Genomic DNA, 16,713 nt, shown 5'->3' on the forward strand with positions numbered 1-16,713 from the left:
CAAGATGTATTTATTAGTCTCGTTAATGTAATATCTATATTTTTAAAATAAAAATAAAAATGTGATATATGATTTTTATATTGGCAAAACAATTAAATTTTATAATCAAATAAAAATTAATAACTAAAATAAAATAAATTAAAATTTCATGATAACAATGAAATAAAATTTAAAATTTAATAAATATTTGTATGGTTATCTCTAATTTTGGCAATTGAATTGGATGACCACACGTAATTCATGCTTTATTGTTCTTCGAAATGGCATGGTAAGTAAAGATAGGTTGAGAGTGTGGTGGGAATAAATGGAAATAAATTACCGTCGGCTCATAAATAGTGCCATGAAAAGTACTGTGAAGAAGATCCATACAGGATACACCCGGAAGGGCAGGGGGTTGAAACACGTGTCACGCTTATGAATCAATTTGACCGTAACGTTAAAACTTTGGAGAAGGATTTTGCATCACTAGTAGTAGGAATGCATGTGGGCATCGATAATTCAAACTCCCATTTTCTTTCTTTCTTTGCCGTGTTCATGATCTTTGGTTTTTTGCTCAGACTGCCATGAAAATTACTGAGTAGCTGAATTTTGTATGGAAGCTTTAACCTTTTCTTTGTTTTATAACTTTATTTATATGGCTTCTTGGGCAGTTGTTTAATTTAGTGCAAGAACACAATGGTTGAATCTTGAGAGATCACAGTGACCTAATAATATTAACAACAGCAACCGTAGATTTATATAGCTTCAACCAGCTACGTACTTGGGATTTTCATTTCTTTCCTATAAATAACAAAGGTGAATGAATGATTATTATGCATATGCTATGTATAAATGGAGTTAAAAACAAGTGTAGAATTCATGATGAACATCGATCAAATCGCAAGAAAAGGTAAATTAGCGATGAGAAGGAGAAGAAAGGCAGATGAAGAATAATAAAGAGAAGAAAGAAGATGAAGTTTGGGGATAAGGACTGAGAAAGAACAAGCTGTAGAATTAAGAAATTAAAATATATAATAATTGAACGTTTCTATATAAACAAGAGAGAGAGAGAGAACGTGGAGTGCTGGAGGGGACAAAGAGAGAAAGAGAGAGAATGGTGGGGACCGATCCACCGCCCATACGCACGCAGTCTTACCAAAACCAAACCCATCTCTGATCTCTTTTTTTTTTTTTTTTTCTTGGTCTCACCTCGTCTCATTTTATCTCAAATCTAACCCAAACCCAAAATTCACAAAGTACAATTACAATACCCTCTCTAGTCTGAGTCTCTACAAAAATTGACAAGAAAAAGTTTGAAACTTTTCACAGACATCTCCTCTCTTCATCTCTCCTAAACTCTCACCAACACACAAACCCAGTACCTTTTACTTATTTGTACACCAAATATTGATGATGAAGATGATGAAATTCAGCTCAGAATTCGGTGGGTGACACCAAAAATCCACTCGTATTCCTTTCTTGGTGAGGGCTAGCTCATAAGCAAGTTCTACTTAGTTCATTACCAAAAAGAGAAGAAGCAAAAAGAAAGTAGCCGCCCCAACAGTATTATTATTCAACCTCTCCCTGTTATTTATTTCTCTTTCTTGCTTCCACTATTCCTTCTTTCTCTTTTTCTTTTTTCAGTCACCATAACAAACGTTAACACTTAGTGCTATACTACGTTTTTTTTCCTAGTCTTTTTAGCCATATTTTTAGGTCTTGTTTAAGTGAATAAAGAGAGAGATTTAATTTAGATACTTCAAAAGGAAAGTTTAGAGAGAGATAAATTTTTAGTCAAAAGAACAACATGGATCCAGTAACGGCTCATGGGCATTCTCTTCCACCTCCTTTCCACACAAGAGATTTCCAATTGCACCATCACCAACAGCAGCAGCAGCAATTCTCTCACCACCACCAACAGCAGAACTCAGAAGATGAACAAAGTGGGAGTAGCAGCGGTGCTGGGCTTAACAAGTCCCAGAAGCGGGAGCGTGATGAGGGAAGTGAAGGCAAAGAACTGATCCCTTCTGGTGGTTCAGGAGAGATCACAAGAAGACCTAGAGGGAGACCAGCTGGATCCAAGAACAAGCCCAAACCACCTATCATTATCACTCGTGATAGCGCCAACGCGCTACGCACTCATCTTATGGAAGTTGCTGACGGATGTGATATTGTTGAAAGTGTAGCTACATTTGCTAGAAGGAGACAAAGAGGTGTTTCTATCATGAGCGGAACTGGAACTGTAACTAATGTAACATTAAGACAACCTGCTTCACCAGGTGCAGTTGTTACTTTACATGGTAGATTTGAGATTTTATCTTTAGCTGGATCATTCTTGCCGCCACCAGCACCGCCTGCCGCGACTGGTTTGACTATATATTTAGCAGGTGGACAGGGGCAAGTTGTTGGTGGAAGTGTTGTTGGTACGCTAATTGCTTCAGGTCCTGTTGTTATCATGGCTGCTTCATTTAGTAACGCTGCATATGAAAGACTTCCTTTAGAAGAGGAGGACGCACAGTTACCTATGCAAGGAGGTGCAATTGGGTCGCCCGGAGCGGTTGGGCAGCAGCAGCAACATCAGCAGCAGCAGCAAGTTTTAGGAGAGGCAAATGCACAGCTTTTTCAAGGATTGCAGCCTAATCTTCTCAATTCTATTCAGTTACCAGCTGAGGCATATTGGGCTACTGGTCGCCCTCCTTACTAACAGAAGAGAAAAAAAAAAGGTTGATTCAAGTGGCAGGTGTATTAGTTCAGTTATGGTCTTCTTCTTATCACATTCAGCTTAGTTATGAGCAAGAGATGATGACAGACTTTGTAGCTAGAGAATTTGGGTTGTTGAGCATTTTCAGGTTTCGTTTCTCTTTTATTTTTTTCTTCGAATTGCTGTTTTGCATTTGATGATGATGGTTAGCTTATCAATTCTATTACATGTCTCCTATTGCTGATTGAAGGACTGTAAATTCTAAGAGTCCCCGAAAATGAGTTTGATTTCATGTTAATTACAAGTGTTGCATAACTTGTTCCAATTGAAGAACAGCCTAGAACGATAGCTGGATAGGACTGGTAGTTAATTTGTCATTGAATCATTTTCATCAAATGTGCTTGTTTCAGCTTTATCATTCTCTCTTATAACAAATCTACTTATTTATGAGGTATCATCTCTTCTCTCTCAAGTCAATAAAAAAAACCATGTTTAAATATATCTCAATCCATGTATATACTACAGTAATGGTTTCTTTTGCATTTCTAGTCAAGAAATACTACATTGGTCTATTTCCAATTAAACCCATAATTCCTCCATCTCTACCTGCAGCAAGCAAAAGGGACAATGAGTTTTTTGTAATGTACTGATACTAAAATATTAAAAGAGTAGTATAATTATTTAATTTGTTTCTCTTTGTTGACAAGATTATAAGGTCAAAGGCAATTGAATTAAAGCTGCAGGGTAAGTGACAGTTTTGTTTTGAAGGGGAGGCAAGAAGTTGTTAAACTATTTACGAGAAGCAAAGAGGTATGGGCGTAGAGTTTGGTTGTACGTGTCTGTCTTTGCTTAGAGGGTTATTAGGGTTTCTTTTAGATATGAAGAGACATGAAAATATTTGGGTACTGGTTTACACGTGCACTGCTCTGAACTAGCTCCTTTTCGAGGCAAAGCCATAACACTTCCATAAAAAGTCATCACATTCTCTCTCTATCTATATATCAATCATAAGATTTAAAGAGTAAGGGATTGGGCAGCTGTTGAAAGATGAAAAATGAAAAAATGAAGCTAAAACATGCTCAGATTCCCTGCACTAACAGCTAGCTACCTTGACCTCCATGTTATAATTCATTGCTTTGCATTGCCTTTATTCTTAAAGTTATTGAAAGCTTAATTGGCTTATCCACTTTTCTCAATATATATATATTCTCTCGCTTCTAATGCTTCATGGCTTTCTTTGATCTACTTTTACCTTCCTTTGTTGGTCCACCTATTTCTCAATTAAAAACCATACATATAGGTTCTTGAACCTGAACATGAAGCCACCTGTCTTCTCTTCTCCATCTGTAAATTGAAGCTCATTAATTGTGTTCACTTGTTTTGGTAGGCTAGTTGTTAATTAGTAGTTATTAAGATAGTTGAAGAGGGGAGCTTCAAACTGTATAGAACTAATTAAGTTCATATTAATCTGACAGTTCATAGCTGAAGATTTCTATATATTGTTAGTGAGGACAGTATAGGTGCAAAATGTAGAGCTCTTCTTCTTCTTCATCGTCTCTTGAATTATATCCACGATTTTGTCTCCACCATGAAAGTATTCGTAGAGAATAAACATTAGAACCAAAGCTATCAGTAAGTTGCATGCTATCTGCCTGTAATTCTAAATTTTTCTGTTTGGAACAGCCAGCTGGATGCATGCTTTCATGGTGTTTGTTTTGACTAGCTAGTGCCTACATGCATGTATATATTTATAGTTCAAAATTAGTGTCTGTATTGGCTGGTTGTTGGTAATAGTACTATAATGTAGTAATTCCATTCATCGTACCACTACATTTTGAACAGTGCAAGATGTTTGGATCAGAATAACCTCATGTTTGGAGAAACATGATAGGTCATCCAGGATTTTGATCCTAACGGATCATTTTGGAACGACCCTATTGATTAAACTACTTGAAGTTAACAGTTGCTATTTAAATCAAGAAGAATTTCAGATTTTCAGCAGTAAATGGATAGTCGTAACTATTATATATTTTAAATTTAATGGATATAATGTTTAAATATGACATGTCATGTTTATCATTTGTTCAAATACGACCAGGATAATAATGTTTGATCTTTCGCAAACCAAAGTTGGTTTTCAGAATTTGGAATAAGAACTCGGGGATTAGCGGTATTCAGAATGGTTTTAGGAGGTGAAGGGAGAGAGTGATCAATGAATCCCAAGAGATTTTGATAATCTAGTAGAGGCAAAACTTAGGTTTTCCATGCTAAATAGTTGTTGTTGCTCGTTTAATAGAGAAAGAGAGGTGCACAGAAGTAAGTTTAGAAGATAAAGAATTTGTTGGTAAAGCAACTTGACTGTTATTATTTGCCATAGATATAGATGTTGTGCTGCCACGTAAAGAGAGTTTAAGGAAGAATAGAATGATCATAATTGCTATGCATATATACATAGAATATGCATTTAAAGAGATCAGATGACTCCTAATAAATAGATATATCATACAAATAAATTCATAATCAAAGAGATAACTATCACATCCCTTAAAATTGTTTACTCAGATTATGAAGAATCTTAATCCTCAATATTTAAAGTATTTTCCTCAAATCTTTATTCGCATATATTTCCATGCCCCAAGACTACATCTATGAGTATGCTTGGTTTTAAAGATTAATGAAATTAAAATCGATAGAATCAATTCCTATCAGGTCAATTCTTATACCTAGAAATTAATTACGTCAATTTATGAATAATATGCTGAATAAAGGAAATCCTGTGAACAACAATTTGTATGAATTTAATGAATGATTTATTTCAAAATATAGTCATAGGTATGGGCAGAACCAAAAATTAATCTAAGGAGATTAAAAGAAATTTCTAAAGTACATCGAGTCAAAAATAAAATATTAAAAGAATATAAATAAAAATAATAATAATATAATGACTAAAATAAATTTTAGCAATATATGAAAATTTAAATTAAATAATTATTAGAATATGACTGAAATTTAATTAAATTACAAGAGCACTATGAATGAAAAACAATCTAAAATTACATAAACTTATAGAATATAGTTAAGAAAATAAATTAATGACCCCTCATTCTTATACCTAGAATTCCGCCCCATGTCATATGTACGTGTCATAAACTTATAATATTTTTTGGATCCATTTTGAAAAAGAATTATTTTTATACGCTGACGGAATAATAAGAAAGAAACGTGCTATATAAAATATAAAGTTAAAAGAAGCATTAATAGTTAGTAATTAGAGATATATGATGATATCTATTTTTCCTTAATGGAAATGAGGAGCGAACTAAACTTGTTCCGGGTGCCTAATATGTATATATAACTTATGTTTATTTTTTTCTATATAATAATTCATATGAGTAATAATGTAATTATATACATTAAACTTTCTTGTGTGAAGTTTAGCATAGAAGTCAAAAAAAATGGGAACACTGCAAGGGAAGGGAACGCAGCTTGTTGCCGCTTGATCATTTGATTTAACCCGCTTTGTTTTCTATGTTTTTGTTTTGTTATGGTCTATCTGATATATATTAACCAAGTTTATTTATTCATATAAGACAAGATTAAACAAAAAAAGGCTCTTACTTTAGCTTGGATTCAGAGCGAGAAATAAAAGAACACTCGTGACCATGCACCCATGCTAACTAGGGTTTGAAAGACTTTCCTTATTGCGTCTGCATTAATCGTCCATGAATTTATTTCAGTACGTCTTCTATGAATACATGTGAAGGAAAGGACTTTTTTTAGGATACGAGAAGCCTCTTTGACCGTATCTTTAATTTCAAAGATTACTGAATGTGAATAAAGGGAGGACTTGAAAAAGAAATTGTTTGTATTGGGTTAATCAAGCGTGAAGGAAAGGATGCATATATTAACTTGTATAAAAGGAAAATATATTATATTTACTCGAGTAATGAGAAAACAAAGGAAGGGTTTTACATGTAATCTTTAGCCATATTGTTACCTCTACTACTGAATGAAGCAAGTAACTATAGAAGTTAGCTCAAAAAACCGCAATGAGTTAACAACGAAAGTGAAAGCAACACGTGTACATGTATTGTATTGCAGTTTAGGAGCGTTATGATTCTCCTCTGGCAGGATCGGTTAAGCTTTACAGATCTATGCTACTTCCTAACAATTGTAACTAAAATTGGTTGTTACTGTTATCTGTTGTCCATGTTTTCACCTTCTGCGCTATCCTTAATTTGAAGCGACAAATGCTGAAGACAGGGAATGATCTTTGCATTTCAAGAACCTAATTAATGCTCTTTTTAATTATTGGTTAGGTTTTCTTTTCAGAAACTTACCCTTGTTTCTTGTTATATGCTTTGGCTAATTGATGAGAACCTATATGGAGTTATTTTTGAGGTTGAGCAAAGCACCTCTGGGAAGATGACTTTAGCGGCATTGGTGTGGGATAGATGACAGAGACTTGAAATCGTAAATCGCCTAGTGCAATCTCCAACATATCAATTTGCAAATTATTTCTTTACAACAAATGCTCGACTGTTAGTGTTGTTTCCCTACTAATTTCATATACAAAACAAATTTATACATCAACTACAAGCTACAAAGGGATACACTCACTAGGGTTAACTTCAATCAACAAATTTGAGACTCTGTATATACTCCGAGCTACTATAGGGACTTCAACCTGTGCGAACCCCTCTTAATTAATAGCAAAATTTCAACAAGGCCATAGCAGAATTCCTTCTTGCTTGATCTTGTCAGGAGGACAGACATATAATTCCAGATGACACTATTTTGACCTTATGTGCTCTCTGAAGTCTTCAAAATATTAAGCCACTTCAAGTATCCCCACCAGTTTTATCAATATTCTACACGTAGACGCTGCAGTTCAGCTTGAAAAGTAGGACTGCAAGTTAGCGTACGATGTGCAAGAGTCCTTATATCATCCCTCGAACAGTCCCGCGAGATGCGAACCAGTTCCCAGAGTGCACCTCCAGTAATCATGTCTTTTACATTTACTTCTGCAGAAACAGTTTTCAAGTCCTATCAGCTCTCATTAAACTCGATGGTATATTGGCTTGTTCAATGTCAAAATGATAGAAGCAAACTTACCATGTTGAGCTAGGTGGCAGAGTGCAAGCTCTATATGGCGCCTGATTTGGGAGGCGTCATTGTTAGCATTCTCTACAATCCATGGAAGTGCACCATCCTCAATCAATAGGGACTTTCCATTCTTACTCCCTGTACCATTTAAGTAAAATACAAGTTCAACATTATGCTTTACACAAGTATCATATGTATCTAGAGACGTCACTAATGGAACTCAACATGACACAGCCACAAATCGATGCATGCTTGAAATGAAAATGTTAGCAGCTCTTTAGTAGCAGAGCCTGATTTTTGAGGTTGCATACCTTGAGTTGATGCTCTTGACTCACATTTTGCGAAATTTGCTACTCCACGAGCAACTTGTGCAAGAACATCAGGATGCCTGCATCTAACCATCCCTAGTAAAGCCTTGATGCCACCTTCACCTCTTAGCTTCATTTGCAACTTATCTGGAACATACAGCTTCTTAGTACTTAGTTACAGCCACAAAATAGATGCCATTGAAAGACTAGATTATTGGTGATCCCTATTTAAGGAACTGTGCAGTGCTAAATCCCCATTGCACCACAAAACGATCATGGGAGGGATAGAGGAGAAGAAATTTAGCCAACGCACATTATTATGAAATCCATACCCCAGTTAACAATTACAACGTCAATATTTGCACCAGCAAGCATGATTCCAATAACATTTTACCCCCAACACCAAAGTAAGAAGTATACCATTGCCACAAAGATTAGCTATAGCTCCAGCAACCATTCGAAGTGTTTGAGGATCCTGAGCATTGGCTGCTGTCGTTGATAATAAACGAATGCCGCCTTGAGCCATTATGAGCTCTTGGTTGGTTTCTGATCGGATTTTAAAAAGAAAGTCGCATAAGGAAGGTGAAAATAAAATCCAAAAATACCCCTTGAGAGAAGTATAAAATATTTCGGCAAGACTTGTTCAAACCTACCATTCATTGCAAGATTGGCGATTGCACCAGCTGCAACTCTATGTATGGTCTCATCCTCTGAACTTTTTAGCAGTGCCAACAGTGATGTAAGACCACCAGCTTCTACAATCTTCTCTTGATTTGTTTCTATACAGAGCATGACTTTCACGTCATCAGTAAGTGATGTAACAAGAATGTCAAGGGCTTATTGCCCTAGAATATTTGTGGAAATATAAATTAGTGCTGGTATAGCATAATCGTATATGAAGTTAAACAAGTTATGTGAAACAACTATAATACAGCAGAACTTCATGCAAATTGCGCTTCATATAGGTCATGGCAGATTAGATTGGAAGTTGACATTAATTATCAGTTTCAGTAAACATGAAATTCCTACACAAAATGATGTTAAATGTAGTCTCAGAAATTGAATCATCTAATTTGAAAACATGATGTAGAGAAGGTGCCATCAAATACACAATGTACCAAGCAGTTCTCTAAGCACAGACATAATACAAAAAAAAAAAAAAAGCAATTAAACGCCATTCAGTTGAAATGCCAATATCAGGTAGGACTTGCAGTGACAAGAATTAAAAGAGTAAGCCTATGATGCACTACTAGGAAGAACATTTTGATTAAGCTGGGATAAAATTTAAGGAGACTCAAGAGAGGTGCTTGGAGAAACAGTAAGAAAGACACCTTCAGCTGCAAGATTTGCTACAACTTTCACAGCATGAATCCGCACGTCAGAATCTTCAGCTTCAAGCAGTGAGAGGATCTTATGCAATCCAACTGAAAAATGATTGGATTATGCAGGAAAAGAAACCAAGCATTACAGATCAAACTTTAAAAAAAGATTAAAAAGAAAAAATCAACCAACCAACTGATGAATTGTCAATTGCCAAGAACTAATTACTACCTTGTTCAAAGAGTTTAGCTATTGAGGCCTTTTCCCCATTTCCTGTATCACTGAGCTGTGGATGTCTAAGTTGAGGCATTTGAGAATCTAAATCACCAAGAATTTTCTCAGACCCATCCCTGTCAAGTCTTCTTCTTGTCTAAAAGATAAACATAGACAGGATTCAGATTCCAGAAATCAATCAAGCAATTGTACATACTGTATGAATAACATTATAGGGGATACTCATTTGCTGAGAATTAGAATCCCTTAAATTTATAACCCCTAACTTTTCACAATTTTAAACATGGAATATTGCTATATAATTTCATAATTTAGATAAATTCTTCACTTCTGCAGTTGTTATATTGATAGGATAAAATTCTCAATATTGTAATTTCACTGAAGGATGAAAATTTTTCTGTTATCAGACTTCAGAATTTCAACATCTTGAATCCTAAAAGAATTTTAGGAGCACTCAAGATCACTCTGTTCCCTAAAAGTTGTGATATCCTGTTGACCTTCCATCTAGACATTGGGTCCTAGAAATTAGTGGTTCCCATGGTAGTTAGCACAGACTTTGGAAAATCTTTCTCCTGGAATCAAATAAGATAACACTAAGCCACAGCAAACTAATAATTTCCATGGATGGCATACCTCATCAGCCTCAAAACTTAATTGTAACAATTGAGTTTGTAGTAATGCTATTTCCCCTTCAAGTTTTTCCTTTTGGAAAGCCTCATCTTCCAGCATCTTCCGAAGCTTTAAAATCTCAGAATTTCCTGATGCCTAGTACACCAAAGTTGAAGTTCTATGTCAGCCAATCAAGACCAAAGATGTGAAAGAAATAAAGGAAGATAAGAACCTCTAAGAGAGACACAACACATACCTCCGATCTCTTGGATTGAGCTAGTTGACTTTTAAGATTATTGACTTCCTCTTGAGCACCCTTCCTTAAGACTGTTTCTTTCTGTAGCAATTTTTTTATCTCAGCAATTTCCTCAGCCATCCTTGAAACCTGTGCACCAAAAATGAGGATGAACACCAAAGTTGTCTTTTTCATTTCAACAATCAAAGCAGTTGCTCATTAGAAAGTCGTTCAAACTTCAAAGCCTAGGTAGTTCAACATTTCATCTTAATGTCAATATCATGATGTCTGGAAAAGGCAAACATGGAGACAAACAACATAGAAATATAATGTTCACAACAAAAAGTTCATATAACCTTAATTTTCCTGCCATCATATGCAATGACTTGGTTCATTAGAAATGTTTAGATTTTCCATTGAAATAAACCCACTGCATTTGACAAGTTACATGGTATCGGATCAATCACCTCTCTTTTAGTTGCCACATCAGAACAATCATTATTGGGTGCAACCACCATTTGGTCACCAGCATGCTTTTGTTGGTTCATTGTCCATTTTTCTTCCAGTTTCTTTATTGAATCTATATACTCTTTCTGATAGTTCAATCTTTCCTTCTACAGGAAAAAAAGAATTAGAAATTCAAAAGCACACCAAATTTAGCAAATGCAGCATTATAAATCAAAGTGAGCGTACCAGATAAAATGAAACTAACTAGCAAAATGAAGCTTAAGGTGCTATCAAGAAAGAATCAATGCATTTAATTTTGTTTCATACATAAAGAGATTCATATACCAATAGAGAAATGTGAAATTGGATAGGTATAACTACTCAAACTTAAATTGTCTGAGCAATAAAAGGTAATGTATGAATTCTCATCATAATAGTTTAAAGAGGCCAATATATGAGTGCAGTCTGCAATTAACAATACAAGGCATTTTGGAATTATACACACCAAGATCTACAAGTGTAAGAGAAGTTTCAGTAAAGAGATCGAGTAATTTCCTCCCAAACAACACGCTCATCCTCCTAAGCATAAATCGTCACTCACTGACGAAAGTACTTACTTGTAATGCATCCGCATAGTTCTTTTCTACCTCAGAAACCTGGTTTTGTGCTTCTATAGTTATTCTTTTAATTTCCTCCTCAAATGCTTTCTGCTGCCTCTCATGTTCTGCAATGAGTTTGTCCAATTGTATATCTAGCCGTCTAGCCAAACTTTTATAATCAAATTCCTCCTTCAATTTCAACATATTCTCCACCTTCATTGCCTATGATGAGAACATTCAAAAAGAATTAGGAAAAGAGAGTGCAGGGGGAGGAGGGCAATTCTTATAGAGAACAGGCTAGTGAAGGAACTCAGGGCAAAAACAAAATGCACACTGCCATAGGTGATATAGGTAAAAACAAATAAAAACTGCACCAACTAGTCTAAAATGACATCTCAAAGTACTATAGTAAAAGTAAAGGTTGTGGACTTAGGTACGCACCCTTTGTCCAAACATTATGGTACTTGCTGTCTCTCCTCGGTGGCGCGGGGATGGACCAATAGTAATAACCAGTGAAGTTCTTGCTGTCCCTGTTAAAATTTCATGAAGTAAATCACTTTATAATTTGCAGTATCAACACATATTGTCTTATATTTGTAAGTTCACTTAATCAAATGCTAATACATCAAAAAGTAGATAGTAGACATGTAGTCCATTGAAGGCAACCAATTGGCTGGTGAGGAACTGATGGAAAAAGAAGGGGAAAACTAAGCGATAGTGTGTTTATACAATTCAATCACCAGTAATTATGTCATTTTAAGTAAGCTAAAACAACCAATAGCTATGCATTCCCAACTACATTTAATTTCTAAAAAGAACAGAGAACATGTCATATGATCCGGGAGAATCCAAACAAAAGGAAAAAGAAAAGAGTTATGTACAAAGGTATTACCTCCAAATGAATCTCGAAGCAGCCTAGTAAGCTTTGAATCACGAACTGGGACATGTGGACTATTTTCTGCCAGCGCATTAATGCACTTCCCTAGTGCACTCAAGGAGAGATTGATAGATTTGGCTTCCTCCAGTGTATGTCCTTCACTTCCTGCAAATTCGTGAAGGAATGAGCAAACTTCAAAATGTGATGGTGTGACTGATACCCAATCTGGTCCTAATAGAATTGAAAACCTAAAAACAGAAACAGGGTTCATGCTTCATCCAGAGTGTATGCACACACATAGTGCCAGGCGGAGGGGAGACATTCATTGTTTTGTTATTTTTATCCTTTTTTATTTTTTGGAGACAGGTATTATTAGAACATGATGAGAGTAGTTAAATTTCTTATGGTCCAATTATCTCTACATGTAAACATGTCCATAGCTAATTAGCTAGAATTTTAAAATTAACCATGTTAAATACATATGCTACCATTAAAACTATGCTTTTCCTCATTTTGCTATCCTTCATGCTTGTATATGTAGCTCTTAACAGCACATGAAAAAGAAAGATCATGAAGACAAATATAGGCTAGTAATTTATAAACCTTCTGAGGGAAAAAAAAGAAGAAAAGAAGACAAGATTCCTATATGAATGAGAATGTGAAACAAAAATCAAACAAGAAGAAAACAATCATGAGACGATATCTAGGAAAGAAGTGGGAATGAGACACATTCCATATCAATATCTTGCATGCAGCATACCTGACTTATCAATCCGCTCTGAACCAGCAAGATCTACAACAACAAGCTTGCCTTTCCGAACAACAGGAGGCTTCAGATTTTTAACCATGTGGGAGTTGTTATGATTTTCACTTGAAAGAGCAGAATCTCTTCCTTTGACAGACTTCTTGACATGTACCTACATATTTGAGAATTCTATTAATGTTTACACGCATTAATATGAAAAGTTCAAATGACTTCCCTAGTTCTTAACTTTTTCAAAAGCATTAAACCATATGATAGAGAAAAGCAAATTAACTCACCATCAGAATAGCATGACTACGAGAAGATTCGGTATTCAATTTTGTATTTGCAGCAAAACGATGTGCTTCTCCTATTCGTAATAGTTCCAGAAAACTCTGCTGATCCCTAATTTCAACAAGGATAGCTCCTGGCAGTGAAACATCTCCAGTTTTTGGGTCTTCCACAATAGATATGTTATCATTAGTTGGATCAAGGAGGTCCTGTATAGTCTCCATATATAACTGCACAATTTTTTGAGGAACAAAAATATGAGAAAATATGTGCATTCTAATAATTTAAAAAAAAAAAACTAATAAAAGTCCATAAATTTGTATGGATGTAATACAATAACCAGTGACGATATCAGAAACATTAAAGAAAAGGGTACCCCAGGTGCACTCTCTGCTTTGCTATAGTTGAAAGAGGGTCCTCTGTCCTACAATTTTAGAAACATAACTAAAATTTTATAGAAAATCTATGGGTCTTGAGAGTATTGAGTCATAATGCAATAGTGGCCATATATGTGGGATGGAACCTCACCTTGCACAAGACCAATTGGCTTGTGCTAAGGCCCAATTTACTCCACTTATACATCACCCATATTATTTTCCCATGTGGATTCTATTTTAGAACATGCTATAACGGCCAACCTGCAAATAGGAGACTGAGACAGAATCAGTGTCCAAAGAAACATCTGCTAATATATCCTCCATTGCACGGACCATTATTCCTCGAGCAGCAGTATCTTCCTCTCCAAGCCGTCCAAGAGTATATGTCTTACCAGTACCAGTCTGCCCATAGGCCATGACTGTTCCATTGTATCCATCCAAAACACTCTGCAGATACAAATTACACAGGTATATAAGTTGAAGTCTCATGATTACACATGAGAAAAGTAAAGGCGAAAGAGCATTCACATATTAGCATTTAAAATGAATATTTATTGGCAGAATATATTCTGAATTCTACGGGAGGGGACCTACTGACAGGAATACGGTTTGTTACCAATATCCATTTGGATTTAAACTTTGTAGAGCAATTTTGAGCTGATGTAAACAACTCATAGAAATACTTAATCATATTACTTCAGTTCAAACTAGTTGCCAGAGCATGAATTGATTACTGGTCAGGACAGAGGACCGCTTCAAGTTTTCTTCAAAGTGGGAAAAGCTTGCTGAAATAAGAAAAGTGAATTAATTTCTAGAGGGAAGTTGGAGGGAAATAATCATAGTGCCCTTTTCTTATTCAACAAAGAATCAGAATGCCTTTTATCAGGTACAAAGAAAAAAAAAATTAAAAAAAAGCCACTAATACAGTATCAGATATAGATCTCTGTGGTAATCATTTAAAATCTCAACCTCATACTCATTTTTAACATTGAACACCAACTCATATACTGGATTACCTATATGCTAAGCTTTAAAAAGAAAGCACAAAATTTACCTCAACAACAGGCTTTGCAACAACCTCATAAACACGTTTCTGTGATGCAAACTCAGTTAGCACTTCATCGAACTCATATGTATCTGAATCCCAATTGTTTTTCCGAAGTTTTAACCTTTTCACCTAAAACCAACAGACAGTAATTATCGTTCATTATGAAATTAATTGATTGGTAAAAAGTTTTTAAAAAATGTGAATGTAAATTTATACACCTCAGGCTGTAATTCAACACAATCAGCAAAATCAGCATCTGCCTCCATTTCCTCTGCATTTCGTGGCCTTAATCTCACAGCTACCCTTACTCTGCCAGGAACTACAACAAGAACAACACGATTTCCATCATTATGGATATTTTTACTTACCTACATTTTTATTTAAAAGAAGAAAAAAAAAAAGCGAGAATATTCAATATGTTTCAATTAGTTAGCATCAGAAAACTTCTACAAATCACAATTTCCACTTTCAAAAAACAGAAATATCTCCACAAACAGAAGTAACACAAGATCTCCATAATGAAACCAAATAAAATAGTAATAATTTTTACAGACCTCCAGCATCATCTTTAGCGGCACCGAGAGAAGCCGGAGCACTTTTCCGGAGCCCCGAGCTAGTCAAGGACTTGGACTTAACAGAATTCTTCGGATTTGAGTTAACAGAAAGGGTTCTACTGCTTGTATTGAGAGAGTTTCTAGAACTGCTATAATTGCCATTTCGATAATTACTAACACCTGTTGTCGAAGCCATCGATAGTCGACAAAAATAAAAGTTCACTAAACAGAACGTATCACATATGGTATCTTACTGCTGTTATTTTCTGTTTGGTCGCCTAGAAAATTTTAAAAGAAAAACAAACAAAAAAAAACGAGGATCGTGTGTGAGGTGCGGAGAGTTGTTCGTTTGTTTTCAATTGAATCGAAAGAAGAAGAGAGACTGGCTTCAGAGTGTATATAGTAAAGGTCAAGTCACAGGCCTTTTGTGGGACCTGTAATTTTGTATATGTGAACACTGAAGTTACGAAAAGGCCCCGACATTATATTATTAAGGTATAACCTTGAGATTTTTGAACACACGATTTTATAGTGACGGTGCCTTTTAATAGGACGCGTAATAGAGCGGTGGGTGGGTTAAGTTTACTGATTTGCCCTTTCTCTCTATTATACAGTAGTTGATAGTTCTCTCTCTTCCACTTTCGACTTCACGATTCACGACCAACTGTTTTTAGTGAGTTAAGGCTGTAACCTCTAACGGTTTGTGAATGTGCCAATGATTGTGGAAATAATCAAGAAAATTACAAGGGAATCAAGAGCGTAACGTTCTTTATTAACTATAAAAATTATTAAAAAAATTATATTACAATGTATTAACTTGAGGGATCGTGATGCTAATCATTTATGCAATTTCTTTTCTAAATAATTAATGTTGTTTACTTTTTAAGTAAGTTTAAACATCATGCATATGATTTTATTATACGTAAGTACTCTTTCTTTCCTTTTTGTCTTATTGGAAGCAAATTGACCGCATTCCTATTAAGATTCAACTCTTCTTTTTTTAACAACTACTCAACTTCATATTCCTTACTTTTATATACTAAGCGTCTCAAGCTTTATACTATACACACGTTAACATTATTAAACTTAATTTTATCTTAATAATTAGACATCCAGCTTGTAATTATAAATTGCCGAGTCCAAAAAATTATAAATCAAATACGATTTGGTGAGTAAACAGTCAGTATATAATTTAAATATAATATTAGAAAATATTCTTTAAGATGATTTTCATATTAATTTCTTTGTGATAGTTAAATCTTCAACGCATATGGAAAAAGGCGGAC

The 16,713-nt window shown here is 35.0% G+C and overlaps 2 protein-coding genes across 4 annotated transcripts; one reads left to right on the forward strand and one right to left on the reverse strand.

Annotated features, from left to right (window-relative positions):
- The first annotated feature begins 911 nt into the window (after positions 1-911).
- Positions 912-3,137, forward strand: LOC8272453 (AT-hook motif nuclear-localized protein 24). Its single transcript, XM_002509591.4, has one exon. The coding sequence runs from the start codon at positions 1,787-1,789 to the stop codon at positions 2,681-2,683; it is 897 nt and encodes a 298-aa protein (XP_002509637.1). The 5' UTR covers positions 912-1,786; the 3' UTR covers positions 2,684-3,137.
- Positions 3,138-7,145: 4,008 nt separating this feature from the next.
- On the reverse strand, positions 7,146-15,818 carry LOC8272454 (kinesin-like protein KIN-UA). 3 transcript variants are annotated; one of them, XM_002509592.4, is made up of 19 exons: positions 15,428-15,815; positions 15,092-15,192; positions 14,880-15,002; positions 14,087-14,272; positions 13,457-13,678; positions 13,176-13,332; positions 12,431-12,580; positions 11,980-12,068; positions 11,557-11,760; positions 10,960-11,106; positions 10,514-10,642; positions 10,282-10,413; positions 9,646-9,784; positions 9,426-9,518; positions 8,748-8,873; positions 8,515-8,640; positions 8,098-8,241; positions 7,796-7,924; positions 7,146-7,704 (listed from the first exon to the last, which is right to left on the reverse strand). In XM_002509592.4, the coding sequence occupies exons 1-19, from the start codon at positions 15,621-15,623 to the stop codon at positions 7,544-7,546; spliced, it is 2,754 nt and encodes a 917-aa protein (XP_002509638.2). In that variant the 5' UTR covers positions 15,624-15,815; the 3' UTR covers positions 7,146-7,543. The 3 variants fall into 3 exon arrangements, with proteins under 3 accessions (XP_002509638.2, XP_048230727.1, XP_048230728.1); XM_048374770.1 differs by lacking the exon at positions 10,960-11,106 and having other exon boundaries at positions 15,428-15,818; XM_048374771.1 differs by lacking the exons at positions 14,087-14,272; positions 14,880-15,002; positions 15,092-15,192; positions 15,428-15,815 and adding exons at positions 13,825-13,872; positions 13,977-14,045.
- Between the last annotated feature and the right edge of the window lie 895 nt (positions 15,819-16,713).

The sequence above is a fragment of the Ricinus communis genome, chromosome 5, assembly GCF_019578655.1.
Source record: "Ricinus communis isolate WT05 ecotype wild-type chromosome 5, ASM1957865v1, whole genome shotgun sequence".
In the NCBI taxonomy this organism is placed as follows: Eukaryota; Viridiplantae; Streptophyta; class Magnoliopsida; order Malpighiales; family Euphorbiaceae; genus Ricinus; species Ricinus communis.

Excerpts from the sequence above, each read along its gene's own strand:
- LOC8272453 (XM_002509591.4), top strand. The coding sequence starts at position 1,787 with ATGGATCCAGTAACGGCTCATGGGCATTCTCTTCCACCTCCTTTCCAC.
- LOC8272454 (XM_002509592.4), bottom strand. The coding sequence starts at position 15,623 with ATGGCTTCGACAACAGGTGTTAGTAATTATCGAAATGGCAATTATAGC. Across the intron at positions 12,581-13,175 it reads AGAGCGGATTGATAAGTCAG|GAAGTGAAGGACATACACTG; the intron begins GTATGCTGCATG and ends ACGAATTTGCAG. Across the intron at positions 11,761-11,979 it reads CCATAATGTTTGGACAAAGG|GCAATGAAGGTGGAGAATAT; the intron begins GTGCGTACCTAA and ends TTCTCATCATAG.